The sequence below is a fragment of the Limulus polyphemus genome, unplaced genomic scaffold (genome assembly GCF_000517525.1).
Source record: "Limulus polyphemus unplaced genomic scaffold, Limulus_polyphemus-2.1.2 Scaffold4258, whole genome shotgun sequence".
In the NCBI taxonomy this organism is placed as follows: domain Eukaryota; kingdom Metazoa; phylum Arthropoda; class Merostomata; order Xiphosura; family Limulidae; genus Limulus; species Limulus polyphemus.
In genome coordinates this window covers 48,467-60,298 of record NW_013669868.1, presented here as the reverse complement: position 1 = coordinate 60,298, position 11,832 = coordinate 48,467, and the positions used below count along the sequence as shown (strand labels likewise).

Genomic DNA, 11,832 nt, shown 5'->3' with positions numbered 1-11,832 from the left:
ATCTATCATCTCCATTACTTTGTTTGGTGTAAACTCACCTTTTCAGCCATGAGACATTATAATGTGTCGGTTAATCGCGCTATTCATTGGTAGAGTAGCCCAAGAGTTGACAGTGGGGTGGGTATTGACTAGCCAACTTCCTTCTACTTCTAGTCTTATCACTTAATTAGAGACAGCTAGCACAAGAAAGCCCTTGAGTAGCTTTGCACAAAATTCCACAAAACAAACAATTTTTATTCAGTCCCTTAAAGTTTTTACGAAAAAGAGTGTAAAATATCATTTCAACCACACCATGTCCAGCATATCCATTGATGATGGTATTGATGAGCTCCATACACCAGAGCTCATCAGGATGGCTACGATGTCAGATGAAAGAAGCTCTTGCTAGTTATGAACCTGAGGAAGAGCCAATCATTGCTGCAAAGTAACAGTTCAAAAACTGTTTTCTTATGTCATAATGAAATGTAGGGAAGTTTGGAGAGAGGTTTGAGTTGCTACATGTTACATCAAAGTAAATAAAAATGTAAAACACAATGAAATAGTACAATCATGCATGGGTTTAGTTGTAGTACAATCCAGAGTTGAAATCAAACCCCGTATTTTAACATTGTATCTCTGTAAACTTACTGCTGCCCCACTGGGGGGGACCTATTTCTTTGTAAAGTTTTAATATAATCACCTTATGACAATAGTATTGATTAGAAACAGAGGTAACTGTTTGGAAGTTGACTATTACCACAAAAATACCAGTTTATATTTTAATTTTGAAGTCTTTATTCCAAGTAGCTTTATTCAAAGAACTTAGGTTTCATTCTAATTTCCATAGGGTTTTTATGTAATGTTGTGTATTATTAAAATGAACTAATGAAAATCAGTGTAGTGGCTTTCCATTGAAATTCATAAATGGTGTAATCAAGAAATACAGCACCAATACTGTACTTTATAACATACAATGTTGCCTGCTGACCTTCGTTCTATTGCATCTAGACAGACGTACCAGCAACTTAAAAAAATGTACGAAAATGTTATACACATAATTATTTTAAAACCACAACTACGAATTCAGTTTATTGTGTTTTTTTAGTTAAGGATAGAATTTGTGTTCTAAAACAGTCACACGTTGTCTATATGTATAAATGTTCTTGATATGAACATAGGTTCAACTGCTAGAATCTTTGAAACATGCACAAGAAACAAAAGGTTTCCCCATCTAAATCCTAAGGCTTATGTAGTTCCAAGTAGTCAACTAACACTTCAAGATAACAGAATGTAGTCTTGATGAGGAAACACTTTAGATAAAGGAGTTTTTATATAGTAAACTACTTCAACCAAGCCTGAATATCAATATGGGTGTTTTGTTGTTAAAATTGAAACCGTGAGTCATTATTTTCAAATTATGAGACTTATGAAGTCCATTCTGTAAATAAAATATCTGCAAATATCACACTAAACTGAAGATACTGATTATGTAATACACTGGATAACCAGACCTTTAAGATTCAGGCCATCTCTTATTTATAACTGTTGACCAGAGGGAAGTTGATCAATTACCACTACCCACTGCTTACATTGTTATCCTAAATATAATAGCAGAATTGACTACCACATTTAGAATGTCCTCAGAGCAACCCACTGGGCTAAGTCAACATTTTAACACAAGGAATAAAAATAAATTTACTTTAATAAAATAAAGACAAAGGCAAAAAAAAAGCATCACAATAAATATGTATAATATAACTTTATAAAAACAATATCTTACAACAACAGAAATAACTATTGTACAATAAAGCATGTGTCACATGAATCAAACCAAAAACATTCACTAAGTTGGTCAAAAAACAAGATTAACGTGGTTGAGTGAGCATTAAGCCTATCCTTCCTTTTCTGATGTCCAGATTTACAATCTTTACAGTCACCCTGTCTCCTAGGGCAACATTTTTATTACGAAGATTACTGATATGAATCATACCATCCCTCCCTACACCCAGATCTACAAAGGCTCCAAAGTGAGTAACACTTTTAACACGGCCAGTTAGTACCTGACCAAGCTGAAGTTGATCCATGGACATGACACCTTTTCTGAACACTGGCTTTTCAAATTCTACAAAAAAAAAAAAGAAGAAGTTTTTTGTAAGTCCAGTTTTCTAATTAGTAATTAGAAATGAAAATCCTGTAATAACAACATATTACATGAAAATTATAAACATTTAACTGCTTTGAAAAACCATATTAACTGAAAAGTTTGTTTGTTTGTTATTGATCAAAAGCTACACAATAGACTATCCGTGACCTACTCACCACACTTATTGAAATCTAATTGTTAGCAATATAAGCCTTTAGACTCACCCCTGAACCACCAGATGGCGAACTGAAAAGAACTTTCGGTTTATATCTTGATAATTATTTATTTGATTTGATATCAAGAAAGTTTTATGGGATTATGGCTGAAAATATAAATAATAGTAAAGGAATCCAAATGGCAATTCAATCATTTCTAATTATAGAGTTTGTTTTTTGTGGATTCTTCTATGACATACATGTAGGTTGATATACAGCATTGTCTTTACTTTTTTATTTATCTATCTGGTAAGCTTACTTTTGTCTATTATTTTTAGACACTGTTATTTTTTAAACATAGTATTTAAAACACAAAGGAATGATTTTTGCTGGTGAAGCATGAATATAATCAATTGTATTTGTCATAAGACAATAAGTAGTATTAAATCTTTTTTATTGTTGGCATGGCCCGGTGGTAAGGTTCCTTGACTTGTAATCTGCATGTTGTGGGTTTGAATCCCATCATCAAATGTTATATACTCTGCCTAAACAATCTATCATGGAAATCATAGAGATTTATTTATTTAACAGTTCGGTATGATGTGTTTGTACAAATTAATCTAGTCATCAGGAAAATTCTGAGCTCAACTCTGAGAAATTTAATAGTACTAGAAATGTATTGAATGTTGTACGACAAACTCTTCTCTGGTATAGAGAAACGGTTTGGGAGGTACAATGACAAGCTCTGAAAGACTGGCAGAAGAATTAACAGTTGTTCGAGAATTACCAGAGACTCGAACATAACATTGCAATGGTCAAAAACATTTGGTTACTTTAAATAATGTATATCATTCTTGTAAAAGTCCGAACGCAAGAGTGTGCAACCTAGGATGTTGCACTTAAACAAAATGATCCTTGTGGTTGTCATTATTTGAACCTTGTACTACATAACATTGTAATGGTCAAAAACATTTGGTTACTTTAAATAATGTATATCATTCTTGCCTTCAGTTATAGATGGGCTATTTTGAAGTCAGTGTTACTTTCATATTCCGTTTCTGAAACTAGGTGGGAGTTTAAAAGTGGTAAGATATCAAACTAAAGGTATAGTAGCAGATTAACGAAACTGAAGGAAACTACAATGGAAAGTTCAGCCTATTCTAAAATTGATTCATCAAGAGACGAGCCAACATCATACAGATTATCACGATGAGTACACTGGAACAGATGGTGACTGCCTGTTGTATAAGTGTAGAGAACGATGTTTTGAAAGTCTTCACATCCTCTGAAGACAGAAGACTTTTGAAACGGTGTCCTTTACACTTGTATTTTTGCTACAACAGGCAGTCACCACCCATTCCAGTGTACTTATCGAATAAGTCTTAAACCTGTTTAATTTTCACTTATTTTCAACCTGAAATCCAAATTTGCAATTTCATAAAAAATTATGTGTATAAAATTAAATGACTAAACATTTTTACTGAATAAACTTCAACTCTGAATTATCAAAAACAAAATGTGAAGAAGAACAACTACATTTGGTCTTCTATACATTTTTAATTTAATGGTGCAATTTTATCCTTGGGTAATAGAGGCATCAAAGTGTTAAAGACCATTTAACATTGTAAAGATAATCAGTCTTGAAATTACATTCGTTCCAGCATCAAGAAAGCTATTATAGGTAAACATACCTGCTAATACAGCTAAAAACCCTCAGCAGATATATATACAGCTCAAAATCTCTAGAGGATAGCTATAATGTTTAGGTGACGGTTTTATGATATCTGATATCCAAACTGCTACTAAAAGCCTTGGAGAAATGACATGATATCATATAAAAAATGTAATTAAAATGGACTTACGAGTATTTCAATATCCCCTCTAGCTTATTGGTCCAGATAATTACTTGCTTATCTGCTGATCCAGAGGCAAATCGTTTTCCATCCTTCGCATAACATACACAATATACTATATCCTTGTGGCCTTTTAGTGGCTGGACTAAAGACCCATCATTGGTGTCATAAACTAAAACCCGAGTCCCTGCTGCAACTATCAACTGGGTTCCATCAGGCTTAAAAGTCAAGTCATAAACACTGTATAAAATTTAAAATATATATATATATTGTGTGTTATTTGTTTCATACACAATGAATTAAAACATTACATTCTCTGATAAACAACTTCTTAATACATTGTACATCATTTGAAAAATTATTTCTATTTTCAAAGTTACCATTGGGTAAAAAAATAAGCCTAATTTGTAATGAAAATGCTTAATCTCTGTCATTTCACCACACTTAAACATGAGACCATTTATTTGAAGTGATTTACAATATTTAAAACCTTACTATTACATAACTTTTTTAAAGATATATTAAAAATTACATGTTAGCTATTTTAAACATGAAAGTGCCTAATGATTAGTTGTGCATTTTATTGCAGGAAGTACATTGAACATATTGAAAGTTATTATAGCACTAACACTAAAGTTTTGCATCTTCGAATGAAGTTGGGATTAAGTCAGAACTAAGAGCAGACAGGAGAAGAAACATAAGGCATCTGATTATATTTACATACAGATATTTAAGACAACAAAAATAATGTTTATTGAATCTATTAAATGTGGTAAGGTACTAGAAGATTAAAGATTAGCAAATATTACACTCATTTTTAAGGGTGGGAGTAGAAAATATCCAAGTAATTGTTATCCAGTTAGTCTTACTCTAGTGGTTGGGAAAGTAGCAATAGCATATTGTAGAATTAAAGAAATTCTACAAGAAACGTTTCACATTACCAAACAGTTAGCTTGGATCTAAAAAGAAATGTTTGTGTTTTATGAATTTACTGATATTCTATAGAAACGTTCCTGTAATCTGTGCTGGGTTATGAGTGGTCTTGGGTGTCACATAAGTTTCGTAGAAAGATTCTATCTGTTGGGGAATAAGTTAAGTGGATTAGGTTAGGTAGAAGAAGGTTGTTATAAATGGGACAAAGTAAGAGTGGTCTAATGTTAGAAGTGGTATACCTCAAGGTTCTGTGCTAGATACTTTGGTATATCTCATTTTCATTAATGAAATTGACGATGGAACAGTAAATTGTTTAAATTTGCAGTTAATATTAAATTAAAGAGCATTTTAAGTTGTACTAAAGATATTAATGTTTTCAGAGACATCGACTGAGGTAATCTGGGTTAACAATGTCAGATAACCTCAGTAAAAGTATGGTCAAGCATATCAGTCATCACAGCATTAATTACTGTTATAGTCTTGCTGGAGAAACTAGATGAAATTTATGAAGAAAAAATCTAGGCATAGCTATTACAGAGTCTCTTAAAGCCTTGCAGACAGTATACAATAGATAGCAGCATGACAAAAAGGATTTAAGGTTATATACATATTTGTTGTAAAGGGTGTGGTATTATCATATTAAACTGATTTTTTGCAAAGACTAAAAGTGAAATAGCATTATAAGTATTAGGAAAGTCCACTTCTAAGAGGAGGATTGGCAGAATAAATTACGAAGTTATACTGAATTAAGTCAACCTGTGGAACTAACAGTATTACTGTTACTATGTGTAAAACACTTTCGTTATTATTAGGTGGGCTGGATTTTGCATTCTTTTGTACTGAATAATCCAACAATAGAATTAGAAAGCGTTTCAATAACTGCTTTGCCCGTTCTGAAGCACAGAATTTGCTTTACTTACCACTGCTCAACATTTTCTTTATCATGAACCTTATCAACCCAACAAGGAACTGATCTCATTCCGGCGCTAAAAATGGAACTTGTAGGTTTGTGATCAGCGTATTTATGGTTACTATGAGTATGATTAGTCCTTTTTAATTTTTGTCTAAGCCGTAACTCTCGTTGTTGACATCTTATCGTTTGCACAGCGTCTCTAGCTGAAGAAAAAACAGGAAAAAACATCAAATTCATTAACTATCAAACTTAAATTACAGTTTATGTATAATAACAATTACTATAATTAACATATAGAAACTAAGTTTGTTGTATACGTTAAAACTAAAATACTTGTAAACTACTCACACTAAGCCTTGACACAGACGTTTCTCTTTATTTACACACAACTATTCGAGAAGTATAGTGGTGCTCTCTGCCGTCTAGTAATATTCGTAATAAGGAGAGAGAGAGAAAATATATAAACTGGGTCAATCTATGTTACGGTTCGAATGCCGAAAACTGTCAAAACATTAAAACAATTAGGTATTAAATGTGGGACAAAAATCACGTTAACTGCAGATTTTCCTTCCACATTTCTTTTAATTAATTCGTTGTGGTTTCAAATCAGGAGATGAGATCTATCTTTTGCAAATCGCTACCCAAATTATATATTTATATATATTCACCAAATAAGGTTTTAGTTGTTTGTTGTTAAGCAAAAAACTACACAACTGGCTATCTGTACTCTGCTCAGTGCGAGCACAGAAACCCGATTTAAGTATTATAAACCCTCATACTTACCGCTGAACCATCGGAGTAAGGTATAAGCCCAATTTGAAAAAGATACTGGTGACGTTATATTTTTGGCGCGGGTTGGCCCTACGACAGAACTCCGGATTTCGAAGTTAGTAGCTTTATGTGATACTAAGCTGTTGTTATGTAATAACAACGACAGCCAGTTCTTCAACATGGTCAGTAGTTGAAAATAAGGAACGGCTGCAGATACATTTAGTAGCTTTGCCACGAAAATACAAATAGGAAAGTTTTTTTTTTCCGACAAGTTTCCTAAGTCTCACAAGTCTTAGTGAAAATATTTAATACTATCGCGTATTTAAGAATTATTATCCTTTGAATAACTCAATAATCTTTTTTTTTGTTTTGTTTTCGGCGATGAAAACATAAAGTATATAACTTTACGTAATTGTAAATTATTTTATTTAACATTTTTTAAAGCTCAGCATCAATAAAAATTTTGAAAATGTATCAAAATAAAAAGCAGTAATAGTTGAATGTTTGTAACTTAATGCAGTTTTCACACGATCAGGTAATTTTATATGTTTAAACTTTCTTAACATTAAAGAAACCAGAGGGAGTCCTCAATAGCCGCGGCTATAATTAGATCTCGAATCGCCAAGAGATGGAACTATGAGCTCAAACTTTGTACTTGAAAAAAAGAATTGTTTGTTTGAAGTTAAGCACAAAGCTACACAATGGGCTATCTGTGCTCTGCCCACCACGGGTATCGAATCCGTTCTAGCGTTGTAAGTCCGCAGACATACCGCTGTGCCACTGGGGGGGGGGGCATTGAAAAAAAACACAAACAAACTCAGAGCCATTGTATGAGCCGCTATGCCGCGGCTAAAAATAAAATAATATGAAAATGGCCGCCGTCAGTATCCTGCACTCCTGTTATAACAGAAAGCTAGAGCCTTTATTACCTATTGGTACTTCTATCATGTCAAAGATTTTGAGCTATTTTGTTTCAGTCAAATACTTATATCATTAATTACTATATTTAATTTACTATTTATTAATCATAGACTTACCTACCCATCTATGACAGTTGATACTAATTCCCTACAACAAAGGGTAATCGCCAATTCAATTTTATTTTGAAATAACATTCTAATAACGAGTTATTCCCATTAAAACTTCCATGTTTTTATTTAAGGTACGGTATAATTATTTTGCATAAGCACCCTAGAATCCACACAACCATAACCGTATATACAGGTTAAATCACTTTGCTTACATTTTTTACTTTTGGTGGAACTAATGGCAAGGTTTGATATTATAATGAACGAACCCTTTTGCAGGTTCATAAACAATGAAGCAAGTCGTCATTATTGAAGCTATAAAGTTGAGAATGAGCTAAAACAGATGCTCTTAAAATAAGTCATTAATGTAACCATTCCAAATATTAAATGTGTAAAGTACTGTTCTCCTGATGTAATTCACAAAGAATAGTTGTTGGTAAATTTAAAAACGATGAATATAAAAAAAGAAAAAATTTCGTAGAAAATTGCATTTATTTGTAAAGATAGCTCATTTTTGAAAAGCTTACGAAACATGGAGTACCATTCAAAGATTGCCAAGGTTAGGGTTATGAAAACAGTGCAAATATAAAAGTCCGAACGCAAGAGTGTGCAACCTAGGATGTTGCACTTAAACAAAATGATCCTTGTGGTTGTCATTATTTGAACCTTGTACAACATAACATTGCAATGGTCAAAAACATTTGGTTACTTTAAATAATGTATATCATTCTTAAACAAAATGATCCTTGTGGTTGTCATTATTTGAACCTTGTACAACATAACATTGTAATGGTCAAAAACATTTGGTTACTTTAAATAATGTATATCATTCTTAAACAAAATGATCCTTGTGGTTGTCATTATTTGAACCTTGTACAAACTTTCTGATTAACACTTAAGAAGGTCAGCTTGCTGATAATTTTGGTAAAACTTTATTGTACATCAGTGATTGGAAACACAGCAAAACATTGTATATTATTTTTAATCAAGACAAAATTCACAGTTTTATAAAGTAGAAACTGTTGGAAAGATTTTCTAGAATGTAGAAAGACATAAAAATCAGTAATTGAAATTTAAACAAAGGTAAGGATTTTTGTTTCTTAAATAACGTAGCTTTGTACTCTATATAATTATAACTTAAATTGGATTTAACTTGTTTTTAGATATATTTTTTTACTGTCTTATCTTTCTAGTTGATTGTTTTCTCTCTCACATAAGGTTAATTTACAAACGCATATTTTCTACGTTCAGAAAGCACTATATGAATTACACTGACTTGTTCTTTAAAAAAAAAGAATAACAGGAATATTGCTTCAATAGATGTAGACAAAAGAAATGAATAAATGGAAGTTGATACCTAAAATATAGACTTACCAAAATCTGAACATGCACAGCTAATTAGCTGATGAGATATTGGGTTATAAGCAAGGCACTGAATTGCATCATGGTGTCTGGAATAAAGTAATCAGTTGTTGTCAACTAAAGGATGTACTAGATAATGAAGTTCTGAGTCCTTTAATCACCACATTATCTCAAACTCTTACCTAATATATCTTTCAAATAAGTGATTTCATGTTAAAAAAGTAAATGATTCATCAAAACAGACTTGTATCTATTGCATGTGTTTGTACAAAAGTACATTACATATAGAGTCTAAAGTATTTTTCTGTTGTATGAGACTTAGAAGCCCATTTGTTCCAAGACTGGTCACTCTCTCCAAGTCTTGTCTTTCTGTATTATAAAAATGCAGACATGAAATTCTTCAAACTCTAAATAATTATCAATGATAACAAAAAACAAAAATACAAGTTACAAACATATTTCCACAATTCACTCATTAAAATGTTACCTAACTTTCAAAATCATTCAATATTTTCACAACAGTAACCGTTTTCTGACCCAAAATATTATTAATTAATAAGATATTTATTTCGACACACTTTACATTCTTGACAAATCTAAGTCTATTGGTCATTAAATGTGCTACAAAGTTTGTAACCCTGAACTTTTAAATGTATGGAACATTGATTCCGTGCATCTGTTATATGGTTTGTCACACTGCAAAAAACAACTACTGGATGAAAGTTTTTAAACTTGACATCAACTTACTATGGATTATGTAGCTTCTGTACAAAAAAATACTTTTTTGTTATATCCGTGACAATTCTGACTTTAGGAATTCAAATACATTTTATTGTGAAATTTTGAAATATATCAGATATATCAAGCATTTTTCTCCTCTGTATGGTTTCTAATTTTGTTTATGGTATACATGATTTCTATATTTTCTGTATTCAATTACTATTTACATTTAGGAATGTAAATTACTCCAATTTTAACCAAATTAGTTATGTTTACCTAAAGCTGAGCAGAAAAACCTGATATTATCAACAAGTTACTATCAATCCTGAATAGACAAATTTAATTATTACAAAAAAAAGAAATTAAATTAAACATATAAAAAAATACACTGATTGCATGTACATTTTGTACACACATCAGAAGCACTAATTTCAAATAGTTGTAATTTGATCATCCACTAAAGACGTGTGTTACTATTTTCATCTATTTATGTTAAAGTACAATTAAAAGTATGATAATACACTTGTAGGTTTTCTTTCTAACTGTTTTATAAACCTTTCATAGCTATGCAGCATGAGAACAGAGCACCATATTGTTGAATGCAAAGCAGACCTCAATTAATTGATGGCTTTGTTTGTCACTGTGATGTCATGTTCTCATAGTGCATCAATACACAGAAATTTTCCATTATACCCTGTTTCGTATTGAGATGGACCCACTAATCATGCCAAGTGCCAGATGAAGTCCATCGCTTGTCCAGCTGCAGCATGTGATCCTGCTCGTTACACGATGCTTGGACACAGACTTCTGTTCTTGAGACCAGAGTCCTAATCCAGAGAAAGGGATAAACACCAGAATTAAATTCGATGGAAGTAAACTTTTTTCGGGTGGTTTTATTTCCAACAATATTTCTTAGGCCTGAACCATTGCATTCATATTAATCTTAAACCCCACTAGAAAGCAAACGACAATTCATATAAAAACAAAACTGACATTTTAATAATATGTAGTATTGTATGAGGAGCTGAAATACAATCCAAGGCAGGTTTGTCAGTAAAACAAATGTAAAGAAGAACACTACAAAGTAACTACGAAATAAACGTGAGAATAATAAATGCATGTAAATTAATCAGAAGAGGAACACAACAAAGTAACTATGAAATAAATGTGAGAATAATAAACGAATGTAACATTATCAGAAGACGAACACAACAAAGTAACTACGAAATAAACGTGATAATAATGAATAAATGTAACTTAATCAGAAGAGGAACACAACAAAGTAACTACGAATTAAATGTGAGAATAATAAACGCATGTAAGTTAATCAGAAGAGGAACACAACAAAGTAACTACGAATTAAACGTGAGAATAATAAACGCATGTAAGTTAATCAGAAGAGGAACACAACAAAGTAACTACGAATTAAACGTGAGAATAATAAACAAATGTAACATTATCAGAAGAGGAACACAACAAAGTAACTACGAATTAAACGTGAGAATAATAAACGCATGTAACATTATCAGAAGAGAAACACAACAAAGTAACTACGAAATAAACGTGAGAATAATAAACGCATGTAAGTTAATCAGAAGAGGAACACAACAAAGTAACTATGAAATAAACGTGAGAATAATAAATGCATGTAACTTGATCAGAAGAGAAACACAACAAAGTAACTACGAACTAAACGTGAGAATAATAAATGCATGTAAATTCATCAGAAGAGAAACACAACAAAGTAACTACGAAATAAACGTGAGAATAATAAACAAATGTAACTTAATCAGAAGAGAAACACAACAAAGTAACTACGAACTAAACGTGAGAATAATAAATGCATCTAAATTAATCAGAAGAAGAACACAACAAAGTAACTACGAAATAAACGTGAGAATAATAAACGCATGTAACATTATCAGAAAAGAAACACAACAAAGTAACTACGAAATAAACGTGAGAATAATAAACG

The 11,832-nt window shown here is 31.7% G+C and overlaps 1 protein-coding gene and 1 long non-coding RNA gene across 2 annotated transcripts in view; both read right to left on the bottom strand.

The window, feature by feature from the left end:
* The window catches only part of LOC106470865 (intraflagellar transport protein 122 homolog), a 43,666-nt gene extending 32,978 nt beyond the window's left edge, over positions 1 to 10,688 (bottom strand). The window contains exon 1 of the mRNA XM_013931443.2: positions 10,551 to 10,688. Coding sequence (XP_013786897.1) covers positions 10,551 to 10,583 — 33 coding nt within the window. The 5' untranslated portion in view covers positions 10,584 to 10,688. The remainder of the gene's footprint in view (positions 1 to 10,550) is intronic.
* Positions 4,146 to 6,361, bottom strand: LOC106470866. The gene is made up of 3 exons (XR_001291524.2): positions 6,325 to 6,361; positions 5,984 to 6,179; positions 4,146 to 4,370 (listed from the first exon to the last, which is right to left on the bottom strand). It is a non-coding gene; the product is annotated as an uncharacterized LOC106470866 (long non-coding RNA).
* Positions 10,689 to 11,832: the final 1,144 nt, after the last annotated feature.